Below are 17,878 nucleotides of genomic sequence, written 5' to 3'. Positions count from 1 at the left end.
ATGATAATTCTACACCAATGACAAAAAGGGCTCATGTCAGCGCACTTAAGAAGGGTGCATTATCCGGCTAGAAAAACCCAGCTCTCCGACGTTGGTCGTTCACTACGTCCAATGATAAGCGGAGGCTCGGGAAGGGTACTGTGGACCAACATTTGCTGCTTTTCGACCTTCGAAAAAGTTGTGTCAGGCGTTTGTGAGACAGGGACTCTTTCTCATGAACTACTACCCATCGAAAGCTGGCTTTCAATTTTAACAGACAGGCATGAACCTACTCCAAATCATAAAACAATAGAAAGCAAAGATTCATACCACCCTATCCCTAAAATTAAGTATATTCTTCTCCATAAAATATCCATTGCCTTGACCCTTAAGACGAGCCTCGCACTACTCAAAAATCTTTTTCAACAGCCCTTCGAAGCAGTCAGATACTCTTCTCATCTCTTCCTGAGAGAAGACCACAGTATCGAATTCCAAGTTCACATTGACTACTTGCTCGTCTGCGAAAATGCGAACCATGATATCAAACTAGATCACGACACCCGTTAGCCATATCACCAAGGATTTCAATAAGAGTAAGCCTACATCCCAAGGATCACTCCAGTCCAAGTCTTTGATTTGTAAATCCTCCATTTCAGTAGCCTTTTCACTTGGCCCCACATGCTGAAAGTTCGTACCGGTATTCCACAACTTCCCTTTGCCTAGCCTCTCAATTGCAGCTTCGATATCGTCAAATACATATTCAGAGTCTTGAGCGCGCTGCTCTTGCATTTCTCCGGCAAGAGCAACCACATCACTGCCTGGGTTGAGAGAAGGCATACTGCTGATTTGTAAATGGTAAGGTAAGACGGTAATCATTGGGCCCACGACCTCGTCTGCCAGAGGAAATGCGGAAAGACAGTAGGGGCGTAGTGAAGTTACGTATCCGAAGCAAATGGATGATTGGGTTTGAGGCGACATCAAGGAGGCGATAGTAAGAGCCCAGATGGCGTCTATTAGGATTGAAATTGTGAGTCCATATTCTGAGCCGAAGGTTTGAATCTTCGATACTGGGATACTAGAGAGCGTAATGGTAGTGTAGTTGGAACCCGGCGAGGCCGTGCTGGAGTGAGAGCTAGGATAAGAGGCAGGAAGTATGCATGGAGGTTGGGTCTTGAGAACGTCTTCCCAATAAGAAGTCTGTTGATCAACATTGAGTTGATGATCCAAGAATAGAGAAGCGCAATCGCCAAATATGGGTGCTGCCGCTGAAGGCAGAGTATGCTGATATGCCGCCAGGAAATCGCGCATGATGAGGCGAAGAGAAAAGCCATCTAGGAGTGAGTGATGAGCAGCGAATGTACATTTTACGGAGTCGGATGGAGTCGTCAGGATGGTGAGATGATGAGGGAGTAGTCGAGAGTTCAGATCAAGCTTTGATGAATCAGTCGTTTCGTCATTCGAAATCTCGTGTAGAATCGTAATGTCGGGCTCTGGACTTTGGATGACGACCTGAAGGAGTGCTGGACAATTGTCTAAATCTTCGCACAGAAAAGTTGTTCGGAGCATTGCATGCCGCCCAACTACTTCTCGCCATGCATTGGCTAGGTCCCCCACAGATATTAGATTTCCTGACCTCGTTGATATTTCAATGCCCCATTTGACACGGAAGGTCAAGGGATTGCTCTTTCGACTCTTTAGCATTTGCTTTTGCGTTGGGGTGCAAGGATGTGCGTCTTCGATCAGCAGATCATGCCTTCCCCCAAGCTTCTCTCTTAGCATGTTGTCGAAATGCTGCCTTTGCAGGTCGCTGAATCTTTGATCTAGGAAATTCCTCACGGAATGTGAGGCAATAGAATTTGACAGCTCAAGTAGGATGTCCACCAGAACCACCTTGGTCTTGTTCGCCCAATGACCAATCTTCTGATTATGCCTGGAGTTCTTGTTGTACGCCAGTGAAAATTCAAGCCTTCCATCCCGAACTCTCGCTTCAACTTCAAAGATAGCATTTCGTCGGATGCCAGAGCCTGTCATTGTTTTCTCAAGTCTCTCATAGTCTACGAGCTCGAAAAGGGAACTCTGCTCATCAAATTGTTTGTAGATACCTTGATAGTTGAAGAGAATTTCTCGAGCTAAAGCATGACTAGTTGTGGGTTCTTTGTCTAGGTGAAACATGCTGCGTGAGAAATGATCTAGACCATTATCCGATTGTGCTCTTCTAGCACCTCTTACATGATTCAATGTCGGAAGAAATCTAGTGTCGGGCGTCGGGAAGTCAAAGATTGGATACATGACTGTAAACCAACCAACAGTACTACTGATGTCGAGCGCCGGCTTCCAAGGTTCCCGTCCATGGCCTTCAAGGAAAACTGTCGGACTTCCTCGATCGACAAACGTTTGTTGGAATGAGTAAACCAAAGCAGATATCATCATATCGACGGGCTCGTACCTGACTCTCGAGTACCCTGCCTTGAGAAGTGACTGCGTAGACTCGGGATCGAGCGTCCAGGATACCTTCTCAGTCATGCCGTAGGTGTTGTCTTCTTGTGAGATGCCCCAGAACTCGGCGATATCAGATTCGATGGCAATCAATCTTTCATGTACTGACAAACTTTGATCGTATCTCTCTCGCAAAGCTTGACTCCATGATGAAAAGGGAGTGCTTGCGGGTGCTGATAATGATCCAGTATTTACAAAGTCTTCCAAATCTTCAAGTATCACTCTCCAAGATACCAGATCGACAACGAGATGATGTGCAGCAAATAAGATCTCCGATTTCATGTCTAAGTCGAAGATGTCAACCGAAAAGGTTGGGCCTTTGGTTATGCTGATACTCGAGTGCGCCTCTTCAGCGATGCTAGTCACTCGATCTACGCATAGGAGTCCATGAACTTTGAGGCGGTAGCTCGATGGATCCATTTCAGCATAGAATTGCTGCCAATTGTTGTCTTTTTGAACAAACCTTCCTCGCAACATGGGGTGTTTCTTCACGACAGCGTCGAATGCGACCGAGAGGACTCCCGGTGATATGGTTTTGGCCAATCTGACGGTAAAGCTTTGGTTATACCGTCCAGACCCGGAATTTGTTTGGTTTTGAGCGAAGAACATCCTTTGGACTGGAGATAGATCGAATAACTCGTTGGAAGGAATTATTTTGATAGTTTCTAAGTGATCGACAGGGCGTATCCGAGATGCAAGCGCCTCTAGATTTCGTAGAGTACGGGCTTTGAGAATGTCCCGCATGCTGATGGAGATGCCCATCTTCTTGCACTTGGTCACAAGCTGGATCGCAGAGATTGAATCTCCTCCAACACTCAGGAACGTGGTATCTGCATCAAGCTCTTCTATGGGGACATTCAGCACCCCACTCCAGGCGAGACGTAGCTCCGAAATTAGGGAACCTTGTGGGAATTCTTGAGCCCCGTTGGATTTGGTTTTGCTGAAATCTCCAAAGCTTCTCGAGCTGAGCCTGTACGTCTTGAGAGACATATTCTCCACCCAAGTCTTGACTGTTTTCCGGTCCATCTTCCCAGAACTCGTAAGTGGTATCCTTTTTACCGACACACAGGTGGATGGAATCAGATACTCAGGCACCTTTGAAGCCAGTTGATCGTAGATATCTCGGAACCGTGCGTCAGTGTTCTCTTTGACCAAATTTGGGTTCAGCTCGATAACGGCATCTTCGGGTCCACCACGAAGTCCTGAATAGAAACACACGACTGCCACAAGCTTACCGGTGCTACGACCGGATGAGGGTAGGACAACAAGAACACCAGAGACATCGGTGAGTCCAGCAATGTGATTTTCGATCTCTCCTAACTCGATCCTGAGACCCCGAACTTTGACTTGCGTATCTTTTCGACCTATAAATTGCATGCTCCCATCATGTTTGTATCTCACCAGATCCCCTGTCTTGTATATTCTGGAAGAGGAATGTCCAGCTTCCGAGAGCCATAACGGAGCAGGTACAAATGCTGAATTTGTGGCTTCAACATCCGCAAAATATCCTTGAGCGATATTTGATCCCGAAACAACCAACTCTCCAATGCATCCAATCAAACTGAGCAAGTCGTGGTTGTTAGGATCGACGACCCAATTGTTTCCACCTGTGGCGGTACCGATATTCGTAGCATCATCGACAGAGAGATTCTCGTTCACCGAACAGTAGATGGAAGCCTCCGTTGGCCCAAATCCATTGGCCACTCGCACTTGTCCAGCCCAACGAGTAATATGGTCCCGACTAATAGCCTCTCCTCCGAGGATCAATGTGTGTAACGCGGGAAGTTCTGCTGGGACGAGCAAATTAGCAACAGTGGGTGTCAACAGCGCCACATTGACACCGAGGTCGCGAATCGTCTGATCGAGACCATTAAGTCGTTGATGGTCCGAGGGAATGCAAACACAGCCTCCGAAAGCTAGCGTCGTGAAAATCTCTGCGATGCTTACATCAAAGGTATGTGACGAGAATTGCAGAACTCTCCATTCAGGTCTGAATCCTAGGCGTTCACCATGGTCCATGATGCTTGTGCAAACGGCTGAATGGGACATTACTACACCCTTTGGCTTGCCAGTACTGCCAGAGGTAAACATAATGTATGCTGCATTGCTAGGGTTGGTTATATCGATGACACCCACATCAACAGCATTCTCTCGCTCGAGGACGGTGTTACCAAAGCCAATCAATTTGACATCCATGTCTTTGAACAGCTCGCAATATGTGCTAGACGTAATCACAAATTGCATCTGAGTGATGTCCATTATTTCCTCAATTCTGCTCCTCGGATGAAAAGGGTCAAGGGGAACAAAGGTCCCCCCAGCTTTGAATATTGCGAGAATACTGAGAAGTGACTCGGGAGACTTCTCAAAGCAAAGACCAACTAGTGTTCCTGCTCCCACACCTTTTTTCATCAGCTCAATAGCGAACGCTGAAGCAATGGCATCAACTTCAGAGTAGGTGAGAGTCTTCTCCGATGAACAAAGTGCCAGGTGATTGGGACTTTCTTTGAAGTGTCTCTCGAAGAGGTGATGAACGCAACTGTCTTGTACTTCTGGCACGGTCTGATTCCAAGCAAAGATCTGAGACTTGTCATTAGGGCACAGCCTGGTAATGGATCGAACGGAAGAGGTGGGAGCTGCTGCGCAGAGTTGTCCCAGAATCTCTGCATACTGGTTGGCAAGGTGGACTAGTTGCTGATGGTGAAGTATCCGATCGTCGTACTCAAATTTGAGGTGGAAACCAGCATCAGTATATGTCATTGTGGCAACCAGCGGATATGAATGAGTTTCGTATTTCCACAATTCGCTCACCACGCTCAACCCAAGATATTTCAGCAGTTCTGTTGTCTTGCCTATAAATGATCCTGGCTGAATCACAACGAGGTTGTTGAAGTTGCAAACACTAGCTGCCTTCTCACCAAGAAAACGGCGAATGCTGGACAGGCCAGTGTGTTGATAAGGTACCATTCTCTCAGCACGAGCATAGACATCACTCAAGTAGCGTTCGATCGACAGACTCTGCTCGACATGGATCGTGACAGGGAGCAAAGCTAAGACCGGGCCAGCGATCTCTCGGATATTCGGTATTGGTGTGTTGCGTCCACTTGAAATTGTTCCAAAGGTTACATCATCAGAGCCTGTATATTTGGACAATAGAAGAGCCCAAGCTGACTGGAGAATCAGAGCTTTTGATATGGAGAGTTGTTTAGGCCATTGAATTGCGATATCGCGCCCGAAAACTGAACATGGGTTGGCCTGAAATACCCGGCTGGGAAGAGACGGGAATGGTATTGAAGTAGAATTGGCAAGTTCTTTTCTCCAATATTCCTGAGACTCTGGTCCACTTTTGGAATTTAGATGCTGGATAAAGCGACTGAAAGGTGGGATTTCAGGCAACGGTTTCCTTTTGAAATTCAGAGCGGCGCCTTTCAATAGTTGGCCTATGGAATAGCCGTCACAAACAGCATGATGTGCAGTCCATACGAAGAAGCGTTGTTTGCCAGCAGAATAATCGTCGGTGGTCACTATTCCAAACCTCCAAAGAGGCTCACCGAACGTCATCAACCGCTCTAAGTCGCTTCGTAGATAGTCCTTCACTGACCCTGAGTGTTGCCATTCGATACTGTCCTTTACAACGGCCTGAACATATCCATGAGGCTCGAGCTGAACGATACTTGTGCGCAGAATAGGATATCCTTTTGAAGTTGCTTCCCACGCCCTCTTGAATTCTTGCAGTGGAACCTGATTGTCCAGTTTCGAGACCATCTGCAGCATGTACGAATTGCCACGTTCTGTGGAAGCTGCCATGAGTGATTCCTGCATAGGAGAACATGGCAATGCGTCTTCGATTGAGTCTTCGTGTGTCCGACAAGCATCAGCAATATCTTGTACCAACTTGAGAACGTTTGCTGTCCTGTCTAAGGTACTTAGTAGCAGGGCAAAAGGGGCAAGCTGGACCGTGCGTTCTCCATTGTCAGAGTTTTCGCCCATCTTAGATTTTGGATATTCAACAAGATGTTGTAAGTCAAGAATGCGTAAGCCCGTGTATATGGCATCATATATATGGCAAGAGAGACTTAGTATTTGGTCGTTATGCGTCGTGGTATTTGTGAGACATGCCTGTGTTGAACGTGTCGATACATACATATGGCTGTGCCGCAAAAGAATTTCAGCTGGACCCCACGCTAAAGTATTCCTACCCCAGTGGGGCGAGCTTAAATCTGACTGCTATTCACGTCGTGTCTGAGGGTCGATAGTCCTCCCATGTCAAAAGGAACGATAGTTCCATGCTACGAAAAGTGAGCTAAGGCATCAGCAATTGGTCGTGGCCGTTGAGAAAGGGGCCGGAACGATCGAATTTCCATAATTGTATCCCGAATCCAAGCCGCACATTGCTAGAGGCATCTCGCTATGATGTATGAAATATGAAGGGTGTATCAAGAGGAAAGGCGTCTCACGAGCAAATATATAGAGTGAGACTCAAAGCAAAGTGAGAGCTGTAAACCATACGAACGGGAGTGTCAAGAATTTCATGTGTTGCGCTCATCTGATACGAAATCAAGCTGTAGCGGGCGGAGATCTTGCTCCAATCGTGGGCGAGTCCTCTGTCAGAGCATCCCAATCATGAGCATCTAAGGCAGCTTGACGACTCTTCAGAACAGCTGCATGTGTCCTGGGTCTCATCTCTATCTCGTAGGCATCAATTGCTGTCTTTAGCGACACAGACCCTTCATGAATCTTCTTCAACTGATCGACAAGAAGTGCAGCATCCAAAATCCCGTGATTGGCCCCCTCTCCACGATACCTGGAACTGAGTCAGTTGTAACATAATATATGAACAGAATACTGACATTGTCATTGCATGGCCAGAGTCCCCAGCTAGAGTTACCTGGCCATTTCTATTGTCCCAAGGAACACTTGGGAAGTCCGCTAAGCGAAGAGGGGTAGTAAATGGCAAATCGTCTGGAATATCTATTACAATGCTTCTGAGTGGCTCTGCGTACCCTTCTGCTCTTTGCTTCATCAGAGCTATTCTTTCTGCGTGAGTCGCGGGAATAGCGTCTTTGACTTCATCCTTGATGAACCAGCTGATAATGACTAACGCATCGAACGATTTTCGACCATCTGGTTCATCTATACATTCCTAGAAGCCGTTAGCCTGTGTATGACCAAGCTTAAAGGGGTATCTTGCCTGTATGCTGTACCAAAGATAATTACCTGTGTCGGGATGGAGACCTTGGAAGAGCAGAGGATCAAGAGCGCGGATTGGAGCCGCTTGTTCCGGAGTAAAGTGTCTCACAACGCCAACCAGGTTCACAGGCAAGTGATTAAGCTTGAAGGACTTAGGAAGAAGATATTTTCGAACCGCGCTGTTATTGCCGTCTGCGCCAACGATCATCGAACCAGTCGAGCTCGTGCCATCAGTGAAGTGTGCTTTGACGCCACCTTGGGGAAGTTCTTCGATCGCTTTCAATCTTTTCCCTTCTTGGATGTCGAGTCCAGATGATATCACATCCCGGAGTTTTTGTCGATGAAGTCTCAGGCGTCGTTTTGAGGGAGGGATCCTATATCGGGGCTCGCAAGTGGCACAATTGAGAAAGAGAAAGTTGCCAGCGTCCTCTTTCAATGACGAGTCTACCACAGCCTGTGTCTTGGTCAGCTCAAGACAACGAGGGTGATTCAAGTTCAATCAATCTACCGTAGGTATCGACGCAGCAATTTTGGATCCTAGAGTTCTTTCGAAAGCATTTAAGCACCAGTGTAAAGTCAATGCCCAACCCTGAGCTCTTGACCCCTTCACGTCACGCTCAAATATCTCAAACGGAATGCCATTTTCGCGACGGCCTTGAGCTACAGTCAATCCCACTATTCCAGCCCCAATGATGAGTACTTTGAACCCATTGTCCTGCGGTGCGTTAGAAGGCATCAACAATGACCAAAATGAGCCCATTGTATTGTACGCCAGAGCTCTAGTTGCACAACTTGATCTTCGTGTCAGACTCACGAGAAAGAGCTTCACTTTACGTGTGTATCGCATGATCCACTAAAACACCTGACCTCAAGACCTTTTAGAGCGTCTGCACTGCAAGTGCTAGTGACAAGACCTATGATAAGCGCTCCGACGTCTTCCTTGCTCCACGGTCCGTGATCCGAGGACATCATTTGATTCTCGCCTGGGACACGTCTGTGGTCCATGGGCAGAGAGTAGGTGCGATTGCTTGAGCTTAAGCTATGAATGAAAATGGGACGAGGCCATACAAACAATACGATATCAATGTTTGTTTGAGACGAGCGAAGCAGACCTGCCCAGGCGATGAGTTATTGTCGCTGCACGTAACACACCGCCTTCAAGCTTTCCATCTGAATATCTGATTGCGACGTCCAACCAAATACAAACAGTACGAGCTCAACCAAGGTACTTCGATATGTGTCAATTGCGCAAGGAATAAGACCAAGTCGAACCTCACAAGCTCCGTCGACACCCGGGTTTGCACTGAGATAAAGGGACAGTCTGGATGGCGACATTCTTTGAAGTCGGCTTGCCTCGAAATGTGTCTTTCTAGCAAGAAAAAGGAGCAGGCATGCAAAGGTTGAACCTGAGATGGAAATCCTTTTACGCGAACCTTCTCAAGAGTCTGCCGATCGAGAGCGAGGGAAATGATGGGATTCAATCCAGGCTCCGACAATCATATACCATACGAAATACGACCCTATTCAGCTAGCCCTGATTCCAACTGATGCTCGTTGGCAAGTGGATTCTCAATACTCCACATCTGCGAAGTCTTGCAAAGGAAGATTTTAGGACCCAGGGCAAACTCAGCAAATGTAGTCGAGGTCGGGACACATCTGTGCCCTGTGGTTATGTTCACCGGCTGCAGGAATAGGGACATGGAGAAGCAGAAAGCGAGATGGAGAAACTGGCAAAGATTTGTACGACGCTCTGCCTCTTTTGCGTCAACAAGTTCAGCTGCGCGAAGGAGAAGGCTTTTCGTGTCTTCATATCGCCAGACCGCTGGAATATGCTTCGTATGTGGTTCGGGTGCTGCTGGCGGATCCCCAGTGTTCCACAGTGGAACAAGCTCTTTGTCGCGAATTGCTGTCTCGAGATGTTCTTTTGAATTTGCTGATTTCCTTAGGGAGCCGATGAGTAAGTCAACTGACTTATCAGGGGGTTGTGCGATCGAGGAGACCATTTTGACGACGTGCGCAGGTTGCAGTGGCTTGGTGTACTCTGAGGATATTATTTCCTTACAAGCAAGACAAGGCTGAGCTGTGTTCCAGAAGAGCCTTGAGGTTCTGTCCGCTATCTATCCCCACTTCCAGCATCAAATCGTTATCTTGATTGTTCAGTAGTGGAATCTGACGATCGTTGGCAATGGGAACGGATTCGGTCCGGGATCCGAAAGGAAGTGCAGACCTTCGGTTCGAGTACCACCACTCACCACCACCACAGGCATGCATGAAGAATGTCTAGTGATATTCATGCATCGATAGATCAGTCTAGGCTTCCGACTGGAAAGAGCTCGTACTGCAATTCATCTTGAGCCACAATGAGGAGTTGTGGTTGCAGACCGCACATAGTCACAAAGTAGGCAAATTGGAGAATCAACCTCTTAATCCATCCACATTGTAGTGCAAGAGTCGAATTCACAACGGAAAACGAGATAATCCTCTCTGCTTGGCTCCAGTCGCGTAGGTGGAGAAGGTCTCATTTCATCAAAATTACATTTCCCCAAGTCTACTCATGCATAAATTCATTCGAACAGACGCCCCCATTCGGAGACTTTCTTGTTTGATAGAATTCTACAAAGTTGAAGAAACTTTCTTGTATGTTTGTCGCTGTGTCGTCCGATTTACAGTCTGTAGCCCGTACTGGGTTCCAAATGTCGTAAACCTAAATTCCATTGATCTGTCAGCTTCGTTCTTTTTCCTGAATGCAAAAAATCACCCAAGTATTGAGGCGTGAAACATTGAATGAGGAAAATGGGAGAGGAATGGCTGACTCCAGCAAGGTTTGATGGGTTGAAAGTGTACTCAGCGAAGGACAGATGATAGATTTTTTCTTGAGCTCTGTTTCCGGGAGACGAAGACAATTCTCCGGGCTCAGCGCTGGAAATATGAATTCGTCAGCGAACCGACTGCTGAGGCCCTCGTTCACTCGTAACAGGTTGTTCATGTCCTAGTCATCTGGCCAGCTCCATGCAAGTGTACCGGATGATGTCCACTCCATCCTCCCAAATAATCTTTAAAACCTCAGCCATAATTCCGGTGTAGTATAAACTGCGTGGCAGATCATATCTCTGATGGCTGAGTGTCTTTTCTACTTCAGCAAACACCAGGGCTCGGCGCACTCTTATTGTCCCTCCTATCACGGTAGCATAGCAGAGTCACATGATGTAGTTTAGTACGTAGTTAGCGCGCCTGCTATTATAGCGACGCTCCTTCCATAGAAGAATAAATCATCCTTCTCTTCTCAAATACGATACCCTGACACCTCCAATCTGGGAGAATCTTGTTTCATATATCCAGCAGTGTATCAAAGCACACCCGATCTTCACGACATGGTTACTGTCAAGATTTGTCTCGCAACAACGCTATTGTGTGATAGATTCATTCCTTCATTGATTCTTCTGCTCAAGGCATGTAGCCCATGACCCTATCTGATCGCCGCAAAGAAAAGAAAATCAGTCTCACTTCCCTACGCCTAATGTCCGCCAACAACCAGTCGCTTCATATGCCTCTTTTGAGATAGAGGTTTATCTTTCAGAGACCGATCAAAGGACCTTGAGACAGTCCAAAAATTACCCCCTTCGACCACTCCGTTCTTCCAATGTTGCTCGAGTTTCAAATGTTCAATCGCTCCAAACCCTCCATTCCAACTTGAAGGTTCAGTTGCGAGTTGACTGCGCCCTCGTCTGTAGTACTAGATTCCACGACCATGTTGGTCTGAGCCATCTTGATGGCCACGTCTCTTTCCCGTCTGGCTTGGTCTCTCTCCCATTTCAACACACGGATTTCGTTCATGGCGTCCTCCTTTTCTGCATTGACCTGCTTCTTCTTTGCAATGATAGACTCCTTTGCCTTGTTAAGATCAACTGCAAATTGACCTTTCATAACGTTGAGCTTGTTCTCGCGTACGCTGAGGGTCATCTCGCGTCTAGTGAGCTGGTGGGCGTCGTCTCGGATCTTTCGTCGTTGGTCATCTAGGTCGGACATGCCGTGAGCTATGGCAGTATACTAGAGTGTCTTTAGATCAGCATGGGTTCCACAACACTCAGTAGGTGCATACGATAGCGGTGTGCGGAATTTTGTGTGTTGGGACTTTGAAAGGGCTGGGAGGTCACAGAAACAGGAAAGTGATAAGGCTTACCTGGGCATTGTTCTTCTTCTCGTTCTCAAGGTCCTTCTCCAGCGCCATAACCTTCATCAACAGTGAAGCGTTGTCATCCCTAGACTTTCTCTCTGCGGAAAGTGTCAATTCACGATTCTTCTTTGCGAGCTTCTCTTCCCATTCACGTTTCTTCTTCGTGTAATGGTCCAAGAGCTCTCTATACTTGGCCTGTTCGCCCTGACCGCTCTTCCATTCCTGCTTCTTCTTGGTGTAATGATCAAAGAGCTCCTTATACTTGATTTGATCAACCCGAACGTGCTTGTTCAACTTGCGCCAATTTTCCTCAAGTTCGCTTCGTGCACCCTCGGCAAGAGCGAAGTTCTTCTCCAGCTTTTGGTATTCGGAAGATAGGTGATCGTGCTTCTTCTGAACTTCGTCCCGTGATATGTTGGCCTGGTTGAACTTTTCGTTCTCAGTAGCTACATGTTCTCTCGAGAGATTGAGCTCGACTCGAAGTCCCGCTAATTCAGTTTGTAATTGCTCGTACGTAAGAGGCTGGCTGACCATACTGGGCAGTCCGAATCTCTTCTGCGGATCGTCGCGCTCATCGAGACAGGCCGACTCCGCAGTTCTCTTACGAGCTGATTCACTGGCGTTCTCCATCTTGGTAATCGAAGGCGGAGAAATAGTGCGTGTGGTAACGAGCTGTTGAAATGACGCTGTTGGTTGGGAGCGGGAAATGATGGCGTTGTCAATGGTTGCGAAGCCAAGGATTACCTGCGACTTGCGCCACCCTTCGCGCTCGTATCACGGGTGTGCTATCAAATGTGCGCTCGTGAAGAGGACACCAGGAAGGCAGTGTAGTTGAATCTCTCAATTGTGCTATTTTGCGTTTTGCGAAGTTGTTTGTCTAGAAGATGGAGGAGAAGTCGGGGAGATGATAGATACAATAAAGACTGGAAGCTAGACCGTTGCAAAAGCTTCCTGGAAGCGACTCTAGCTATTGTGTTGATCTAGCGTGAAGCTAGTGGTCAATCCAAACTTTAGTGAATCCATTCAATTCATTCTCATTGTAAAGCCAAGAAGCCAGACATTGGCGGGTGCTCAACGGGGTTTCTCAGGCTGCTTAGTAGAAGTTCCCACTGGGTGCAACGAGTCCAACCCCTCGAATCTCCTAGACTTCAATGTGCCATTGATAAAAGCCCTTGAGATACTGATGTGGTGTCCAAGTAGCAACACGAGTAGTCTCGCGACGAGTATGGCCAGCATGAATACACCTACCTAGGTACAGTAGTTGTGTAATCGACTAGTTCTTCATCTCCAATATTTTACATTGCTACTTCGCTTCTCTTGAGCATTCAGACTTTCTAATACACAACGACAATATCCACATCTGCCAGCAACATCCATGTTTGTCGCAAACTCCTTCGCTTACTTAGATCTCGCCTGCATTCCATCTATCGCCTCTTTCCACTCCTTTCTTCAGCCCGCTCCGTGCACCACTTAACAGATGGTGCCCAACCAACACAGTTCTCCAACAAGGCTGAAAATGCACATAATCATACCATTGAAGTCCCCGTTCATGCTAGGAGCGACGCTACGGAGGGGTGATGAGCGCCTTTTCGTCCTGGTATGTGATGAACGAGTCGAATTGCCATTTCCTGTAACCCATCTTTTCAAACATCTTGCACACCGAACCTCTCTGCCTCTTCGATGGAGTCGGCAAGTCCGCAGTCTCTGATGGATGTAGTTTCAGATGTCTCAGCCACTTGTGGTCGCTCGGATCCCGGCCTTGACCTAGGTCAAGCCACCTTGTGACGAAGATTGCTTTCACTTCTTCCCTCGTAGCGTAGTATTTGACGTCGGCTCTGATATCAGTCAGGCATCTTATGCAAGATAATAAGCCTTGACGATGCTGGACTTATAATTCTTCTTTGGTTCGAAGAACTTGGTGTAGACACAGGATCAATTCTTCAGCGTCGTAGAACTCGAAACACTTGTCCCTATCCACGAACCTCCTCTGCTCTCGATACGTCAAGGAACCATCCACAATTCGAAATTCGCTCTACAATTGCCTCGTATAGTGTTGCTTATTGTTTCTGAAATGTCGAACTCCAGGAGAGATGCTTCGAGAGAGCGCAATCGCGCCATCGATGTAACCTAGATGAAAGCTCTGCATCAAGATCCGAAATATAGTCGTGCTGAAGTCTGGAGTGATGTATATCTAGACTTTGCGAATTTCATCGAGTACTAAACATTGCCGCCAAGGTCTTGGGTATTGTGGTGAAGGGCAGATGGGCTCAGGGGAGGCCAATGAATGAAGCTTGCCACATAGATGGCATACAGTGCTAAATGGGAAGTCCTTTAAAAGCAAACTCAAGGTCGTCCCATGGATTCTCGCGGCTGGTGTCGCGCCTTTGATGCTGCTGATCTCGATAATCATGCGCTGGTGGTCGACAACCATGGTGATGCCATTTCCATACTGCAATGGCTCCAGAACCTGCTTCCTCGGCATGTAGTAGAAAGGACGGCAGCTTATAGCGAACATGGATGCCGACTCAGGAGGTAGATAGCTGATGATCTGTACCACCAGCTCGGAAGGGAGTTTCTCCAGCAGCGAGAACTCGAGGGCATTCAGCCTGGGAAGCTCATGGTTCAACTTTACCGGATCTGGATAATCATGGCTCAAGGACAGCACTCGAAAGACTCGTCGAAGACACTCCATCTGTGTGAGGATACACGGTGCAGATATTTTCTTGGAGGACAACGCGTCTTTGGCGACGAAAGCAAAGAAAATGCAGCCTCGCGGTAATCCGGCCTCGCTTAGCCTGTTTTCTCTCGAAGAATTTTTCGAAATTGACCAGACTGGCGATCAATACGTCTACTAGAGGTGAAAACTGATTGCACAGTAAGTTACGAAGCTTTGGAATGACCTGTGGTGATTGCTAGAGAGAAAAAGCAAAATGTCGAAGTTGAAAAGATGACGACCTCGAAGGTGAGGATATGCCATCACGCGTTCGGTCTGCAGTCAGAGCCATTCGATTTCAACTGAAATACTTGACGACGAAACATCCTCTACGAAGCATCCCCGAACTCTCAGTTCTCGACTTTGGTAACGTTTTTGCTACTTGCCACCTTCTCAGACGCCTCGCGACTTCACAACGCCTTCCTACCCAGAATACTGACTAGAGGCACACTAAGAATTCCACCTTCAGCATACCAGTCCTTAACATAACTCTCCTCTCTCTTCAAAATCTCTTCAACTTCCTCCGGACTTCGTACACTCCTATTAGGATTCTTACCCTCGAGTACAGGAACAAGAGCCCTTACGCTTTCCAACCACCACACTCTCGTCAAGTCTCTTGTCTTCTGGTCATCCCTTCCCGCATCGCTGGTCATAGTCTCAAGACTCCAATACATTTCTCTTTTAAATTCCGTGAAACCCATTTCATCTTTATTGAAAAGCTCGGTCAAGAAGTCGGGTATATTTTGACAGAAGCCGACTTTCCTGCCAAGGGCATGGATGGAGGTATGAATTTTTCGAATTTCAGGGCGGTCGGGATCGAAACGCATTTTGATGAAGTGCCACTCGTCCCATTGGAGATAGCCGCCAGGTACTGTGTGAAGTTCAGTTTCTTGAATCTCAACTCAAGTTCAGGACGTGCTTACTGACCGAGGAGTTCAATGACATTTCGCAGTGCGATCGGGAGTTGCTTTTCTAAGACTGCTCCGACTAGAAGACGCAAGTGTACCAAGTCATAGTTTCCGTGGTACTCTTTTGGGAACGGTTGCAGGATGTCATGCTGGACGAATTTGAAGTCGGGTCCGAGATCCGTGGGGAAGAAAGACGAGGAGATATCGAATCCTGTATAACTTGGAGCTGCTCTATCGTTCGGTTGATCATGGGATAAAGTGGATGAGAGTTCCCGCAGCCAGATTCTGATGATGAATGAGTATCTTTGTTTTGTGTTCGGAATTCGGAAAGGAGGACTTACCCTGTGCCAGTAGCTATGTCTGCAATGTTTACCAGCTTTGCCCGCGGAATGGCGGGAGATACGAAGCCAGGAGTGAAACTTGAAATGAAGTGATGCTGCTGATCAAGCCTGGAGAATTCATGAGCAAGTATAATTAATAAGATTCTTCAAGGATATAACTTGTTCTCGCCTTTCGCTCTCTGTGGCTGTTTTGTTATGGCGAAGAATGTAAGACGGCTCTTCTGATGTGGTCATTTTGATTTTCTTTTATATGATGACATGCTCTGCAAGAAATTTGGACAGGCAGAACGTGTCATACGAAGTGGGAAGTTATTCGTGAAATTACGTCAAGTGATGACTTAGTGCCAGACAGCCGTTCGGCATTGGTAGCCGGTACTAGAACAATGTTTCGGTGCGAACTCTATTCTCGATAGAAGAATAGTATCCTCTCTCGAACTTTGCTCAAGAGTATAAAGTACGAGATCTGATAGTTCACACCTCGTTGTAGTGGAACGAAGAGTTTGGACTTGTCTCCCTAGCTCTAAATGCATTGAAAATAAAGTGGATGACTATCAATTGACAAGTCAGAAAGTCGGTGCAATAAGGAAGCTCAAAGTAATGAAGATAGAAAAACAATTGGATTCTGGCTGGGCGAAATAATACCCTTTCGCATGCCTTTGGGTAACAACTGGTGCTCTTGTTTTACTGTTTTACCCCTTTTTCTTTGCGGTCAGGGGGCTTACGGAAAGGACCCTGAGCCGAGAGAGCCGACAACAGTGAGGCAGGGCTGTGGCACGGGCTTCAGTGACCCCACAAATCGATACCAAGCTTTTCACGACGGCTTTTGTGGATCACTGGCGGATCGTTGATCAATCGATAAACAAATCCCTCATAGCTTCAATGATGTTCCAAGATGCCTCTTCCAATATCATATCAGTTTTCATTATTTTCATGTCTTCTATCCTTACGAGTTATGATTAGGTACCGATTGTTGTCAGCCTTGCAGCTCACTTGGCTGCCTTTCTTGGCAGAAACCTTATTCCTCGTATCCCTTCATATTCCCAACTGCTCACTTTCTATCCCAAGCCCGGATATGGGCGTTCTCGTTCCTTCCGGATACCAGGGTCCACGAGGCTGATCTTCGTCAGACACGACGGACGACGCGCAGAGTCTTGAATTGGCGCATCCAAGCCAGGCACACCTTGCGATACACTCTGCTAAATGGGAGCTGAAATGGCGGGATGTCAGGCATCCAAGCAGAAATCATGCATTGTCCTTTCCCCATTCGGATAACGGCGTGATGACGCGTGCAATGGTGCCCGGAAGGCTTTTATCTAGTGGCTTGTTCCCCTCCCCCACAGGAGCTCGACTTCCTGCATATATGAAGGGTTTCCCTTCACAGACACACTGTACGCTCCTACATTTCAAGTCTACTCCTCGGCACTACCTGACAGTTTGCCTCTAATCCTTACCTCCATAAGTAATTCATTCGTTTGATCACAGCGAGCGACCTTCAGGTCTCGCTCGTCATTCCACCTTTAAGATGGGATTGCAAACAACGCCTATCGTGCTGATCTCTCTTTGCGCCGTCATCCTCGCTATTGGAGCAATGTCTCTAATCAGTGTTGCCATGAAAAGGCAAGAGCGAGATCGTACCCTGCCTGTATAGGCCAACCCCTCACCTACCTTGGTGAGGGGTAATTAATTGAGTGGGAATGGGAAGGAGATAAAGACGCATAGACCAGATGCGGGTGTATTCACGGTGGATCTTGCTACGAAGGAGCTCTCAGCACTTTGCACAGTCAAAGTTGACCTCGATTCAAACGTCCCCCAGACAAGACGCAACTGCGCCCCGGCGAATCAGCCATTGTCACTTTTCCGGGTCTTCGACATCTAGTCTGACACTTCCGACTTCTAGATCACAATCAAGAAGCTTGTCGAAATGAGATTGAAGCACACGAGTACATGGATGGCACACCAATCCCACCTGTTCGGCTTCCTATGTCGGGGAAGGAGCGAAGGACATGCGAGAGTTGGATTGAAGATTGGACAAGGTTGAGAGGGATATACGTTGACATGGGCAAGCGAATTGACGGATTGC

At 47.3% G+C, this 17,878-nt stretch overlaps 6 protein-coding genes across 6 annotated transcripts; all 6 read right to left on the bottom strand.

The window, feature by feature from the left end:
• Positions 1 to 384: 384 nt before the first annotated feature.
• Positions 385 to 6,462, bottom strand: LY89DRAFT_784572 (uncharacterized protein; the record flags this gene model as incomplete). Its single annotated transcript, XM_018222799.1, has 2 exons — positions 385 to 525; positions 583 to 6,462. The coding sequence occupies 2 exons, from the start codon at positions 6,460 to 6,462 to the stop codon at positions 385 to 387; spliced, it is 6,021 nt and encodes a 2,006-aa protein (XP_018068051.1).
• A 529-nt stretch (positions 6,463 to 6,991) lies between these two features.
• LY89DRAFT_650626 (FAD/NAD(P)-binding domain-containing protein) lies at positions 6,992 to 8,454 on the bottom strand. The gene is made up of 4 exons (XM_018212115.1): positions 8,171 to 8,454; positions 7,664 to 8,116; positions 7,323 to 7,615; positions 6,992 to 7,276 (listed from the first exon to the last, which is right to left on the bottom strand). Exons 1-4 carry the CDS (start codon positions 8,420 to 8,422, stop codon positions 7,030 to 7,032), a joined length of 1,245 nt encoding a protein of 414 aa, XP_018068050.1. The 5' UTR covers positions 8,423 to 8,454; the 3' UTR covers positions 6,992 to 7,029.
• Positions 8,455 to 9,089: 635 nt separating this feature from the next.
• On the bottom strand, positions 9,090 to 9,816 carry LY89DRAFT_145597 (uncharacterized protein). Its single transcript, XM_018205350.1, has one exon. It carries the CDS (start codon positions 9,663 to 9,665, stop codon positions 9,183 to 9,185), a length of 483 nt encoding a protein of 160 aa, XP_018068049.1. The 5' UTR covers positions 9,666 to 9,816; the 3' UTR covers positions 9,090 to 9,182.
• Positions 9,817 to 11,316: 1,500 nt separating this feature from the next.
• On the bottom strand, positions 11,317 to 12,466 carry LY89DRAFT_736697 (uncharacterized protein; the record flags this gene model as incomplete). Its single annotated transcript, XM_018220165.1, has 2 exons — positions 11,317 to 11,709; positions 11,843 to 12,466. The coding sequence occupies 2 exons, from the start codon at positions 12,464 to 12,466 to the stop codon at positions 11,317 to 11,319; spliced, it is 1,017 nt and encodes a 338-aa protein (XP_018068048.1).
• Positions 12,467 to 14,027: 1,561 nt separating this feature from the next.
• Positions 14,028 to 14,528, bottom strand: LY89DRAFT_736696 (uncharacterized protein; the record flags this gene model as incomplete). Its single annotated transcript, XM_018220164.1, has 1 exon — positions 14,028 to 14,528. One exon carries the CDS (start codon positions 14,526 to 14,528, stop codon positions 14,028 to 14,030), a length of 501 nt encoding a protein of 166 aa, XP_018068047.1.
• Positions 14,529 to 15,171: 643 nt separating this feature from the next.
• Positions 15,172 to 16,209, bottom strand: LY89DRAFT_145582 (uncharacterized protein). Its single transcript, XM_018205349.1, has 4 exons — positions 15,968 to 16,209; positions 15,799 to 15,906; positions 15,473 to 15,742; positions 15,172 to 15,420 (listed from the first exon to the last, which is right to left on the bottom strand). Exons 1-4 carry the CDS (start codon positions 16,030 to 16,032, stop codon positions 15,351 to 15,353), a joined length of 513 nt encoding a protein of 170 aa, XP_018068046.1. The 5' UTR covers positions 16,033 to 16,209; the 3' UTR covers positions 15,172 to 15,350.
• Between the last annotated feature and the right edge of the window lie 1,669 nt (positions 16,210 to 17,878).

Source organism: Mollisia scopiformis (assembly GCF_001500285.1).
Source record: "Mollisia scopiformis unplaced genomic scaffold LY89scaffold_18, whole genome shotgun sequence".
Taxonomy (NCBI): domain Eukaryota; kingdom Fungi; phylum Ascomycota; class Leotiomycetes; order Helotiales; family Mollisiaceae; genus Mollisia; species Mollisia scopiformis.
This window is presented reverse-complemented; position numbering and strand designations above follow the sequence as displayed.